The sequence below is a fragment of the Kryptolebias marmoratus genome, linkage group LG19 (assembly GCF_001649575.2).
Source record: "Kryptolebias marmoratus isolate JLee-2015 linkage group LG19, ASM164957v2, whole genome shotgun sequence".
Classification (NCBI taxonomy): Eukaryota; Metazoa; Chordata; class Actinopteri; order Cyprinodontiformes; family Rivulidae; genus Kryptolebias; species Kryptolebias marmoratus.
Genome location: NC_051448.1, coordinates 20,787,901 through 20,802,632, shown reverse-complemented (window position 1 = coordinate 20,802,632; position 14,732 = coordinate 20,787,901). Strand labels below are relative to the sequence as shown.

General features: G+C 39.6%; 2 protein-coding genes across 2 annotated transcripts; one reads left to right on the top strand and one right to left on the bottom strand.

Annotated features, from left to right (window-relative positions):
- The first annotated feature begins 1,276 nt into the window (after nt 1–1,276).
- LOC108245466 (trace amine-associated receptor 1-like) lies at nt 1,277–2,790 on the top strand. The gene has a single exon (XM_017432390.3). The coding sequence runs from the start codon at nt 1,743–1,745 to the stop codon at nt 2,727–2,729; it is 987 nt and encodes a 328-aa protein (XP_017287879.1). The 5' UTR covers nt 1,277–1,742; the 3' UTR covers nt 2,730–2,790.
- A 4,961-nt stretch (nt 2,791–7,751) lies between these two features.
- On the bottom strand, nt 7,752–8,732 carry LOC119618023 (trace amine-associated receptor 1-like). Its single transcript, XM_037981706.1, has one exon. It carries the CDS (start codon nt 8,730–8,732, stop codon nt 7,752–7,754), a length of 981 nt encoding a protein of 326 aa, XP_037837634.1.
- Between the last annotated feature and the right edge of the window lie 6,000 nt (nt 8,733–14,732).

The following is a 14,732-nucleotide window of genomic DNA, read 5'->3' as shown; positions in this document are numbered from 1 at the left end:
TTTGCCTTTTATCTACTGCTTCTAGAAACAGGCCAAACGCAAAAAAAAACAAAAAAAAAACAGCCATTTTTTGATAATAAGTAAATGTTTTCTGTTATCTGCAAAACGAACTGTTTCAAAAATCTCTGAATTGTTGCGTCACAATCCCCGTTACCCAAGACAAGCCCATCCCCTCAACTAGCAACCCAAGTGGAGCTCCAACCACCTCATTACAAGAAGACCATAACGTTAGTTCTGCTGGTTTTACTGCTGAACAATGTCTGCTGGAAAAGGAAAATGTTTTGTTGTTGGCTGCAATATAGAACAGAGCTGCGTGGCTTCATTTTATTTTTGATGGCAATGTCCCCGTGATATATAGGCAGAACTGACCAGGTAAAATCTCAATATCTGAGAATGATTTTGTGCATGAAATTTGATGAACATGTTTTGTATAGCCCACAGACCTATCCTAACTTGTTCAAGGAAGCATAATAGGTCCCCTTTAAACATTTTTTTTAACTTACCCTGTCAGGCTACACATGGTTACATGCACTTACTGTCACATTTTACCTCTTACTGTGACCAATGAATGACAAGGATTTCTGTAAATTTCAACATCACTTCTTACAACCATGAGCCTTTCACAATAATACATATTTAACAATGAACTCATCATTAAACAGATACACCTAACCATACACTTGAACATTTTAAAATGTTATCGCTGAATATATTTCAAAACATTTGTGCATGGCTTTTTAACATATTTAAATTCCAGTTTAACTTGTGATATTTATAGAGTACTATTGTAAAATATATTATTCTCACAGCAGGTCTTATCATTTTTTTTGTCTAGACTGTGCTGGACTCATTCTGTTTTTGGAACTTCTAGAACATGGTGGGTGATGTGGTGTAGTGCGAGATCTTCCTATACTCAGCAGTGTTAGCAGTTCTTTGATGAAGAAACACTCAAAACCTCTGCCTTGATTTGATTTAATGCAGGTTAGAAGACCAAAATGAAAAAAAAAATACTTCACTAAATTCTTGGCAACTGTGAGGGCCCTTTAGTTTTTGGTGGGAAATATTTGGGCAAAGCCAGTGAAATGATCAGTGATTACTTAAATAGGTAAGGGCCCAGAGCTGTTTTAAATTATGAAATCTAACCTGAAACTTCTTTTATTTTCTTCACATGTTGGTGTGAACAAGTGAAAAGACTTCTGCCATTTTTTCCATCCTCCATGCTCTATGCCTAATTTCATGGCTGATATGTTAGTAACTAATGATAAAAATTTCACTTAAAATCACTTCAAAAATGACTATACTATTCCTTTATATACGGAAAAACAATAAGGGGATGCCTATATATTTTTGACAGTTTTAAGTCATTTTGGAGATTGTTGGTTTTTTTTTATTATTATTATTGGAATGGTACCAACACATTTATCTGTGTTTGTACCCCTAAAAGTGGGATATACAGACACATATGCATGTTACATCATTGGTCATTATTGCTTTCAGATGGAATACTGTTGCCAATTCCTATTGGATAACAGTAGGTAGGGAATACAGAATAAAGGTTTATAGAAAGAGACTCTTCTGACACAAAGGAAGCAACAGCACTGATGACCTGTGAGTGTTTTGTCAGAAATTTTAAACAATTATTACTCAGTTTGTATATAATGTACATCTGAAAAATTGCGTTGAATGTGATTGCTTTGTAGTATTTTTTATTCAAATAAATTGCATAAAGTTTTTAGATCATCATGGAAACAAGAAGTTATGTCAACAGAACGAATGCAGTGACATATATATATCCCTGCTATGAGATAAAGAATTTCAGTTACAAATTTACCACAACTCCTTCTGCTGTATGTGTGATGTTATATGGTTTCTTTACACTTTTATCTGTTGTCACAGTATGTGGAAACCTCCTTGTAATAATCTCTGTGTTTTACTTCAAACAGCTCCACACTCCTACTAACTTCCTCATTCTGTCTCTGGCTTTCGCTGACCTGCTTGTAGGGATCTTAGTATTTCCTTTAAGCATGGCATTCTCAGTCAACTCGTGTATGTACCATGAAGATATATTTTGTAAGATACGAGACAGCTTTGCAATATATCTTTGCACATGTTCCATTTTACACCTGTGTTGTATTTCAATTGACAGATATTATGCAGTGTGTCAGCCATTAACATATAAATCTAAAATTAGCCGTAATGTTGTTGTTTTCATGATTACTGTCAGCTGGAGTGCTTCTGCACTTATTGGAATTGCAGTGACAACACCAAAATCAGAGCAAAAATGTCAAGAAACATGTTTTATTGATGTTCTGATGGCAAGTACAGTAGGACCCATTTTTTCGTTTTACCTTCCATTTGTCATAATGTTGTGCATTTACCTGAAGATTTTCCTTGTTGCACAGAGGCAGGCACGAAGCATCCAAGCTAGGATGAAATGTGGAGCAACTGTCAGTAAGATGGAGAGAAAAGCCACCAAAACTCTGGCTATTGTTCTGGGAGTGTTTATTTTTTGTTGGACTCCTTGTTTTCTTTGCATAGCTTTTGAACCTTTTACTAACAATTCAGTACCAATTCCTGTAACTGAATCACTTCTATGGCTTGCACTGACAAACTCAACATTGAATCCATTTATTTATGCTTTCTTTTACAGCTGGTTTAGATCGGCCTTTAGAATTATTATGTCTGGAAAAATACTACATGGTGAGTTTGTTAACGCAAAACTGCAATAATTTACTTTTTATGGCACAGAAGTTTTTTGTTGTGAAAAGTCAAAAACAAGCACGACCATAAGAACGGGCACAGCCTCACCAAAAAAACAAATAAAAACCCATTTGCCCAACAAAATAGTTCCTCTCAATAAACAATGTGAATTACTTAGCTTGCTGTTTATTGTTTTGTGCTGTTTTTTTTAACTATTCTTAAATGAAATTTAGAATGTTTTTTGTGATTTATTCTCAGTTTTTAACTTATTTACAATTTTAGGGTGTTACAGATCACCAATCATGTTTGTCAGTACTTTTAACATCAAGCCAGTTGGCAGTTATTGGAACGGCAAAGCAACTCCAACAGAGTCTAATTGGGGCGTAAAATATTTTGCCCTGTGGACACATTTTGCTGATTTTAGCTCATTGATATGACTAGGGTTGCTACCTGCCCTGTAAAATACAGCGTTGTCCTCTATTTGGCAATTAAACTAAATGTTGCATCCCGTTTTGAACCAATATGGGATGTGATTTTTTCCATATTCATTTGTCTGTCACACACACACACACACGAACACTAAATCTAACAATAATGATCTCCCCCACTCCTCTGTGTACCTGGCTGCTGTCAAGGTTGTCTAGAGACAGACACCACACACAGGCTCTGCTCACAAAACCTGCGCCTTTTAAAAATGTCCACTACACTCGATGCTCCACCATGTCCTCAAAAGCAAAAACACTTGCAAAAGTACAGCTGTGTGTGGGAAGAGGCACATTTTTGGCTGGACAGCATTAGTAGATGTGATTACAAGGTGAATTGTAAAATGTGTCAGCAAGTGTTTTCAGTGGCGCACAGAGGGTTAAATGACATCAGACAGCATGAGTCAGGAGAGCAACACTGCAGACATGTAAGAACACAGAAGAGCCAAGCGTCAGTGTTACAGTTCTTCATCCCCCAGTCATCTCCTGACACTGATACTGTATGGGACATTATGTCATGATTGATTTCCTTTCTGCTTGTGCTTTTGCCAGAAGATGTCAGTACATGGGCGTAGCTTATTTTAGCAAACTATTGTGGTTTGACTGATTCTTCAAGATGTTGAGTTTTTAAAGTCGAATAAATGATCATTTATTTAACACACAATAGTATTAGCCAACATAAATATTATATATGGTCATTTAAAGAACACATCATACTAATGGATTAACAGTTATTACATAAATAAATACATTGTTAAGAGAAAATTTTTATTCTTTAATATATATACTATTTTTTTGAATAAGCAGATAAGTTTACAAGTGCTGTTGTTTTTTGTTTTGTTCTTTGCTCTTTGAGTAAAAGTCCCCAAGGTTCCAAGAGAGTCCTTATAATTATGCACTTAAAATGTTAAATGAAGTTCTCAATTTATTTAGTTCAGATTTAAAAATTCATTGTTACATACTATACACCAACACATTTTATTTAAGATTTAAGAATTAAGAGATTTAAGAGAATGTGTTCATTTGTAATAAAGCATTTCAAGCTTTAAGTATGACAAATTGTTTTCCTGATCACCCTTTTACGAAGAACACCGGCACAAAATAAAACATCACTGCTGCAGGCGCCATAGTAGTCAGACCCTTTGTGGCCATGGCCCAGAAGAGCCATAGTGGGGGTTCTTTATTTTCATTTCTGAAAGGTGGAACCCTAGATACAACCACTACAAATGTTACACCTAACGTGATCTTATTTAATGCAGGCATAGCTGCAGCAAAACCTTATGTGTCCAAAAGTTGAAATTTTCGGTTTAAAAATCCATTTAGGAGAGACTGAAATTAGAAGATAAATTGTCAGTCAGCAGCTTGGAGCAGACAGACAGGACATGAACATAGCACAGAAAATACAAGACGGGCTACCCAAAGCCGGGCCCAGCCCCTATGAAAGCAGCGCCTCCTGCTCTACGGCCATATGTACTACCCACAAGACACAAGTAATTTTTCTGGCCTTTCAGTGAGACAAATGGTGCGAAACCCAATCGCGCGAAAAAAGGAGGTGTGGGTTGTAAAGCAGGATTTGTGACTAGCCAGTCCCTCCAGGATTTCGCGGGCATTTTTAGTGATTGTTGCAGGCTAAAATAGCTGATTTCGCGGGGGATTTTCCTAAAAGTTGGGATGAAAAGTTGCATTTTTTTTTTTACTAAAATCAATAAAAAACCATAACTTTTAATACATAAACCAAAAGTACTTACTAGTTTTGTAAGATAATTACCAACAAACATTGACATTCTCAAAAGGTGCTTTATTTGAGAACTCTGATAGCTTCTAAACTGACATTCAGACCATTTCTGGATTGTCCCTCGTCTGCAGCTCTCCTCACGTTTTGCAGACACAAAGTGTTTGTCGATATATGACTTGTGTTTATGTTTGATGATTACACTGCAGGACGTGCAAAACAGCTTCCCTCCACTCTCGTGCAGCTGGGTAAGAAACTGGTTTGCGACCGCAGTGAAGTTAGTTTTAAGTTGGATATTGGATATTCACGCTCCGCGGAGTTAGCGGCGTCTAGCTCACGGCTGACCCGAAACAGGAGCGCTGATGTCGGCCAGCCGTTCTCTGCCGGCCCCTTCTCTCGGTGGTTCACTTAGGGATGGCTGGCTGACATTAGCGCTCCTGTTTTTGTATTTTGTTAAAGTTAGTTTTGCTGCCACGTCAGCCTTTTTGTTTGTTTATTTAAGTTAAATAAATTGTTTTCTTTCATTTTTACTATGAGTCTGCGTAGTGGGTTCGCCTCCGTCTCCCCCCCTTCTGACACATTGTCCCTCCTCTGCACATGTCTAAACCATCTCAGTCCCAGTCGTTCAACCTGTTATACCTCTGACCTCATTGCTAATCCTGTCCATCGTTGTCCCTCCCAAAGGGAAGCGCAACATCTTCAGCTCTGCCACTTTCTGTTCTGTCTCCTGTCTTTTCTACAGACATCCACAGTGAAACATAACAGAAGAGTGCAAAAAGTAATAATAAAATTTAAATTGTGGTTATGTATCTTTGTGTTTGACCAAGCCTCTGTTGTCACTTGTTTTTGTGTGTAACTCTTCCTAACGCTGCAGAGGTTGCTGTTTAGCTGTATTGTTTTCTCATTAAGGACACCTACGGTTCAGGAATAAACAGCAAGACTGAAAATGTGGATTATCCATATCATGTGGATCAACTAATATGACAAAAAAGGTTACTTTATGTCATAGTATTTATAATAAAGAAATGGAATTTGCTGCTCAGTGTTGACTTACTGAGAGTGTTAATCACATTTGCTGCCTAGCAGATATTTTTTGTTTGTTTTGTTTTAGTAATGAAATATGCTCTATTATTGTACATTGTTTAATTGTCACTCAGGTTTTATCCAAGTGAATTGCAACTTAAAATAAGACCTGTTTGTGTCATTTTTATTAATTAGTAAATAATGAGTTTCAGTAAACCAAACATAGAATCATTCCCTTGCATTGAATCTGAGTGTTGAATCAAATTCATTTTGAATCCAATTGAAATGTGATCAAAGGCTTAATTACATAGTAATTGTGGGCTGAATTATATTGTATTGTATCAAGTTTTGCTGTTCGTGTAATTGTTAGCAGTTTATCGAAATATGTATTGTATCTGCCCTTAACCAGAGAAGCACAACCCTACTCACACCCAGAACCTAACAAAAGAAACTGAAAGTTCTTATCTTTGTAAATAACACCTGACCTCATTGTGCAACATGGTTGGAATGCACTGAGGACAACTCCCTGGTCTGGGCAGCAAAACAAATAGAATGTATACACTGCAGTCACAAGTTAACTCATGTTTAATTTTATCCAAAACAGACACCAAAAGGTTTGTTGAGAAGAAGATTCAGCTTGTATGGAATAGTTATTGTTTAGAAAAACAAAACACTTGCTAATGGGCAGACACAAGGTGTCGCACCACTCCACATGACCTCTGTGTTAGGAAAGTGCATGGAAAACCCAGAACTCATGGCGAGCTAAAATAAAACTAATTTATTAACAAAAGAAAACAAAGACACAAAATGAAATAACAAAAACTTGCTACAAAAATCGATGAGCAAAAACATAAGGCGCAAAAGCATGGCGTGGACAAAAACACAGGAACATAGGCAACCAGGAACACAGAACAGACAAACAGGAATGGACCAGCGAGGAATGAATGAAAAGAGACCAGTTTTAAAGAAACAGAGGGTGAGTGGAAAATGGGTTACATGGGTTTTATTTTATTTTATTTTTGGGGGGACCTAGAATCTATTAATACAGTTGTTTTGTGTCATGGAGAATTCATGCATTTAATCTTTGCAAATGGCAGTTACGTTACAACTTTCTGATGATTGTAAGTACATTACAAATGGCATTTTTTTAACAATGTCAAAATAAGGTCATTGTTACAGTGTTGTGGGTCATACATTTTTTTCACAACGCTACAAGAAACATATTTGCATGGAGGCTGTTCAGTATTTCAATAAATAATAGATTTTGTAAATATTTTCAGAGCATTTTTTTTTTCAAAATCAGATAAACACTTTTTTTCAAAATCGGATGAAACACATTTTGCCTGACTAAGGCCTTTAACAAAATAAGAACAAATAAATAAATAAATTTTAATGTTCTTAAAAGTACAATAAACTACAGCTTGTGGAATGAAGAAATCAGTCCATTATTAGTGCCTATATGCAGTTGATAGAAACAATTAATGGTGAATGAATTGTTGATCATTTACCTTGGCTCACATTTTTTTTACATGAATGTCATCAATATCACTGATTGTGAGCCCTTAGCCTGTTAACTTTTTTAGTACCTTTGAGTTAAAATGGGACTAAACTAATACTGTACATAAAACTGAAAGGAAACAAAGTGGTCAAGATTAACAATTTTATTGCTATCTTTTAACATGCAGTATATACTCTTGTCACAATATTATCCTATACTAAGCTGTTATACACATGCACGTCTATAAATACATGGCAAATTTGTGATTGTTAAATGTGTCTTTTTTACTAGAGAATTCTTTTCATTTTTCAATAAATTAAGCCAGTTTGGAATTAGCAAAATTACCCTGAAATATTTTTCCGGAAATGATAATTCTAAAAGCTGCCCGGTACCAACTGTAAAAAAAAGCATAAATGAATGGATTCAGCATTGAATTTGTTAGAGTAACCCAGTTCAGTGTTTCAATCACAGGAAGCGGTACTGAATTGCTACTGAAAGGGGTAGAGGTGATGCAAAGAAACAAAGGAGTCCAGCAGATCAGAAAAATTCCCATAACAATGGCCAAAGTTTTTGTGGCCTTCCTCTCCATTTTACTGGCAGTTACTCCAGACTTCTTGGTGTTTTGGATGGTGCGTGCCTGCCTCTGTGCAACAAGAAAAATCTTCATGTAGATACACAGCATTACAAGTGCTGGGAGATAAAATGAAAAGGTAGGACCTAAAGTGCTTGATAGTAGTACCTCCATAGAACAGCTTTCTTCACATGCTTCCTGATTTAATCCTGCAATTGCCATCCCAATTCCAATGAACACAGAGACACTCCAATTCACCAGGATCATGACCACAACAACACGACTATTCATTTTAGTTGTGTAAGTGAGAGGCTGACACACTGCATAATATCTGTCAATAGCAATACAACTCAGGTTTAGAATAGAACATGTGCTCAGTGATACATCAAAGATGTCCCGTACTTGACAAATTAAGCCACCATATTGCAGACATGAGCTCAGTGAGAAAGCCATGCTAAAAGGAAATACCAAAACTCCAACAAGAAGGTCAGTCACAGCCAGAGAGAGGATGAGAGAGTTTGTGGGAGTGTGGAGCTGTGTAAAATAAATAACAGAGGTTATTATAAGAAGGTTTCCACATACTGTGACAACAGCCAAAGAAGCAAGGAAAATATACAATAAAATACATACTACAGAGGGTAAACTGTTCAGAGCATGAGAAAAACTTAAATCTATTTCATAGCATGGATGTACATAATCAACTTCAGTGTGGTTGACAGTTTCCATTGTTCCAGGTTGAAACAACTTCAACAACTTTCCTCAATCAATCTTGAACATTGAGATAAATGTTTAACAATTCTCCTACACATCCAATCATAATATGTTTTAAAGTTAGATATGGTATCTATCATTGTGGTTTATTCATGGTGTCTTTGCTTATCCAAAGTCACAGTGGCACTGAGCAGCAGTTTTTAAACAGCCAAACCTTTGAGTCTGTCTCATTAACATAATTAACTGTAATTTACCATCTCTGTCTTTCTCCTGAGTCCAGGTACCCATCCAAACATTACAAATGATGAATCATCCTTCTATGATCACTGATAACTGTGTGTGATAAATCCACACACACTTTATCCCTTTATCCATTCAGAGTTTCTCTACCCATTAAGAACATTTCTTGTCTTGAGTAGTAGTGATATTGATATAGTTATAGGAATATAAAAATACACACTTTTTTACTTCTTTTGTATTAACATATCAGAGCTTTAACAAATCATCTTATTCTTACAAAAGCAGAATCTGATTAAGACAATCTCATTGGAACAAGAAACAAAATATTATTTACCATATGTGTATATACTTGATTTATACATACTGGTATGGTTTTAAGACAGGTGGCCAATAGTTTGGTATACAGTAAAATCAATAGCTGTTTCAGTTACTGCAAGGTGTCCAGGTTCTGTGACTGCTTATAAAACTGTAATCACCATCTCTCTGCCACTGTGTTTATAAGCTGATATGAGGTGTCTGTGCTGATTTGCAGTGTTTGGTTTTCACAAAATGCAGAGCTGTGCATTATGGTCAAACATCTCCACTGTAATTGTATGCATTCAAAGGACTTGATTGAGGGGTCTTGGGCTTTATTCTGGCTATTCTGTCCTCACACAGACATGTTGGACTATGCTAGACAGATAGCAAACAAAAATATTATTTCAGCCGTTGATGGCGTTCTGATGTTTTATATGTTGTAAAACTGAAAAACAAGCATAAAAAAGACATACATCAGTATTTACACATCTTACATACATATTTGGTTTTAAAATAAACATATGAATCAAATAAAAAGGTGTGAAGCTTATCAATTAAAGACGTTGCAGTTTTAAGCCACTTTTGTTCACACAATCAAGCATAGAAGCATATTAGCAATCTACATGTATTGCTGTAAAGGCTACTTGGAACACGTTTAAAACAGTGAAAGCTAATACAGAAAATAGCAGACATAAACTTAATTATCTTTCATCAAACAACATTCTAATACAATAACATAAGCCAATTTATGGAGAAAGGTAACACCAAGCTCAAAAACAGTAGAATCACTGTCCGTTTGCCACAATGTAGGCAACCATGCTGGACTGACTGACTTTTACTAAAATGAAACCTAACTTAAATCTGATCACAAGGTGGTAGTAAATGAACAGAAGACAAATACAGACTTTTCTATTTAATACTTCTCAGTATCGCAATACACTGGCTGTTCCCAATGCAGGTCCTAATGCTCAATTCCGATTTTTATTTATTTATTTATTTTTGTTGCTCAAATTCAATTTTATTTTTTCTTGGTGGTTTACATTACATTGTAAACCTCCATCAGACTCCAGTGTGAACAGTCTCCAGTTCCCGAAATGACCCACATGTGCAGAGGAAGATATGATGTCACACTCCACACACTGAGTTTACAGAAGTAAATATGGATGCTGTGAGTGTTAGTATATAAATGGTACTGAAGACCTTTTTATTGGAGCTGTGGCTGCTACCTCTGTGCAGAGGCATGTGTGGAGCCAAGAGCGGTGGTGACATAAACCAGGTTTTTCTGTCCAAGGAGCGAAGCCGAAACCAGACACGGAGACAAGGCTCAAGGTAAGTGTATTTATTTACAGGGTGCAGGTATTTACAGTGGCCGTAATCAGGAGCAGTCTGGAAGGTAAAAGGAGCTAGGTGAGTCTCGGTTACAATTTTCGGTTTAGCGTAGAATTGGTGAATGTGTGAATAAAGTCTCTTTCTCTCTTTAAGGTGAGGTAGGTGTTCACGGCGTTGAGGAGGTGATAAAAGTTTCCACGATGATCCAGGAGGTAGGAGATCCAGCGGTCCGGCAAGGGTAAGTATCCAGTAGTTTTCCAGGTAAGTTCCCGTTGGGGAGTGACCATCTAGGCAAGGCAGCAACCTAAGTCAAAGAGCACAAAAATACTTAAAATAGTCAACGTAACCAGCTTGAGGTTAGAGCCTGTGGCTAAGAGTCTAACCAGAGAGGTTTGATGCTCCAGCGCTGGTCTGGACTCAGCCAGAGGCTTAAATACTGGATCAGCTCATTAGTGGAATCAGGAGCAGCTGTGGAAGGAAGGGTTAGTGGTGCTGCCCAAAGGCGGAGCTAACTCCAGATCCTCACAGTACCCCCCCTCTAATGATCGCCCCTTGGCGATCTGAGACGCCTATCTGGATGGGCCCTATAGAAATCGGCGACCAAGGACTCAAAACTGGGAAAGAGTGGTGGGTTGTATCCTAGGGAAGCCTCGAAAGGAGATAAGCCTGTAGCGGAGGAGATGTGAGTATTATGTACGTATTCTATCCATGTTAGTTTCTTGCTCCAAGTAGACGGGTTGTCGCTGGCCAGACATCTAAGCGCTACTTCCAACTCCTGATTGCAGCGCTCAGATTGACCATTAGACTGCGGATGGTACCCTGAAGTGAGACTCACCCTAGCTCCAAGTCCTTTGCAAAAGTTTAGCCATACCTGGGATGTGAACTGCGGCCCTCTGTCCGACACGATGTCCACCGGGATTCCATGTAACCGGAACACCTGCTGAGTCATGATCTCCGCTGTCTCGAAAGCTGTGGGGAGCTTAGGGAGTGGGATGAAATGAGCAGATTTAGAAAATCTATCGACGATGGTGAGAATAACTGTGTTACCATATGATGGAGGTAATCCCGTAACAAAATCCAGTGCTATATGTGACCAGGGACGACTGGGTATGGGTAGTGGTTGTAACAAACCGGCTGGGGGTTAGTTGCTGTTCTTAAAACGAGCACAAGTAGGACAGGCGGTAACAAATTCCCTGACGTCTGCGGCGAGGGTAGGCCACCAAAAATACCGGGTTGCCAGCTTAGTCATGCGATTAACCCCAGGATGACAGGAGAACTGCTGAGAGTGAAGCCAGTCAAGGACTCTGGCTCTTACGGTCACAGGGACGTAGGTTTTGCCTGGAGGACCCCCTCCAGGATCAAGTTCTGTCTGCTGGGCCTCTTGGATCTCCCTTTCTATATCCCAAGTGAGAGCGCCAACAATCAGGGAGGACGGAATTATTGGTTCCTCCTCATTGGTGGAGCTGGAGCTAGACCATAGTCTGGACAAGGCATCGGGCTTAACATTTTTAGAACCTGGCCTAAACGTGATGGTGAAGTAAAATCTGCCAAAAAACAAAGACCACCTAGCCCGTCAGGGGTTTAGTCTCTTGGCAGTCTGTAAGTAGGCCAGGTTCTTGTGGTCGGTCCAGATGATAAAAGGGACCTCACAACCCTCCAGCCAATGCCTCCACTCTTCTAGAGCTAGCTTTATCGCCAGCAGTTCTCGGTTCCCTACGTCATAATTCCTCTCTGCAGGGGAGAGGCGACGAGAGAAATAAGCGCATGGGTGGACCTTACTATCATCAGAGGACCTTTGAGAAAGGATGGTTCCCACCCCTGAGTCAGAGGCGTCTACTTCAAGAATGTATTGTAATTTGGGGTTAGGGTGATGCAGGATAGGAGCTGAGATGAACCGGGATTTCAACTCACCGAAAGCTGATTGTGCCTCCGGAGACCAGACGAAGGGTTGTTTGATGGAGGTAAGTTGAGTGAGGGGAGCTGCGATCCTGCTGTAGTCCTGGATGAATCGTCGATAAAAATTAGCGAACCCCAGAAACCTCTGCAGCTGACGACGGTCGGTGGGAATAGGCCAGTCAGCTACTGCTCTGATCTTCTCGGGGTCGGTCCTGTAGTACCCCTGGCCAAAGATAAACCCCAAGAAACTCACAGTGGGGACACTGAACTCACACTTCTCAGCCTTAACGAAGAGTTGGTTCTCATGTAGCCGCTGTAATACTGCTGTCACTTGTTTTCGGTGTTGAACAGGATCCTGGGAATAGATTAAGATGTCATCGAGGTAGACAAACAGAAATATTCAAAAAGTCTCTTAGAATGTCATTGATTAGTGATTGGAAAACTGCTGGTGCGTTGGTGAGTCCGAATGGCATGACTAGGTATTCGAAGTGGCCGAGTGGAGTCTTAAAGGCAGTTTTCCACTTGTCCCCCTCCCAAATTCTTACCAAATGGTAGGCATTACGAAGATCTAGTTTTGTGAAAACACTTGCTGAGTGGAGCTGTTGATGAACAGAATCTATCAAAGGTAATGGATACTTGTTTTTGACGGTGATCTGGTTTAGTCCCCGGTAGTCGATGCAGGGACGAAGACTTATCCTTTTTCTCCACAAAGAAGAATCCTGCGCTGAGAGGGGACGTGGACGGGCGGATGATGCCAGATGAGAAAGAGTCCTCGATGTACGTTCTCATGGACTCACGCTCTGGTCCTGAGAGATTAAACAGCCGACTGGAAGGGAGGGGAGCATCAGGGAGGAGCTCTATGGCACAATCATATGGTATGTGTGGCGGCAGGGATAGTGCTTTAGACTTGCTAAATACAGAGGCCAGGTCATGATACTCGGGGGGAACTTTAGTAAGGTCGACCTCGTGGTCTACTTTCTCTTTGACAGTAGACAACGGCAGGGCTGACTGAAGACAGGTCTGTAAACAAAATTTGCTCCAGGATTTAATTCTTTTATCTGACCAATTGATGATGGGATTATGTTTTTGTAGCCAGGGGAAACCTAAAATCATTTGGGTGGAAGGAGATTAAAAAAACAAAAAAATCACCTGACTCCCTATGATTCCCTGAGGTGACAAATTGAAGGTTAGATACCTTAAACCTGATCTTTGTGATAACCTGACCGGAGATGTCCATTACGGGGGGAGGTGAGGACAGGAGCTCTGGTTGAAGCTGTAGCTGATGAACCAGAACTTCCGAAACAAGATTCTGTTCGGCCCCTGAGTCAACTAGAGCATGAACAGAAACTTTATTTTGACGATTAATGATAGTGGAGTGAAGGAAAAAACACGATCCGAGGGGTTGAGAGAGACTACTCACTAGTACCCCTCGGACACCTAGTGAGCTTGTCCTTTTAAACAAGGACATCTAGCCCGAAAATGACTCTTATCCCCACAATAAAGACATTCTCTAGCCTCTACTTGTTTCAACCTTTCCTCAGGAGTTAACCTAGCTTGCCCCACCTGCATAGGTTCTTGTTCAGGACCCTGGGTGCTTGGTTCCATGGATTTGATGTTGTGCCCAGTGGTGGACGTCCGATTGCCCCTCTCCCGTTGTCTCTCCCGGAGGCGGTTATCCAAACGGATGGTTAATAAGATGAGTTCCTCCAGTGAGCGAGGTTCATCCCATCCGGCTAGCTGATCCTTGATCGGCTCTTGTAACGCGTGGATAAAGACTCCCTTCAGAACTGGCTCATTCCATCCTGATGTAGCTGCTAATGTGCAAAAATCAATTGCAAATTGGGCCACGGAGCGCTGACCCTGTCTTAAATTCCACAATTTTCTTGTGATTTCTGTTTCGGTATATCTAACACCAAATGTTTGTTCAAAGTCTTCAATGAACTGATCAAAAGGAGTTAGCCTGATAGCTCGGAAGCTATACTTAGCTTCGGCCCACCTCAAAGCCTTGTCCCTAAGTAGCCCAATGATATAAGAGATTTTAGAAGCGTCGTCGAAGAATGATTGCGGAGAGCAGGCAAAAACTAGCGAACATTGTAAAAGGAAGTGTAGGGATCTGGAGTTTTAGCCCCGCCTTGGGGCGGCTCCTCCAGCCTTTCCCTTCACAGGTGATCCAGATCCAGCTAATGAGAACTGCTACTACTTAAGCCTTCAGCTGAGACCAGACCTTCGCTGGAGCATCAAACCTACTGGGTT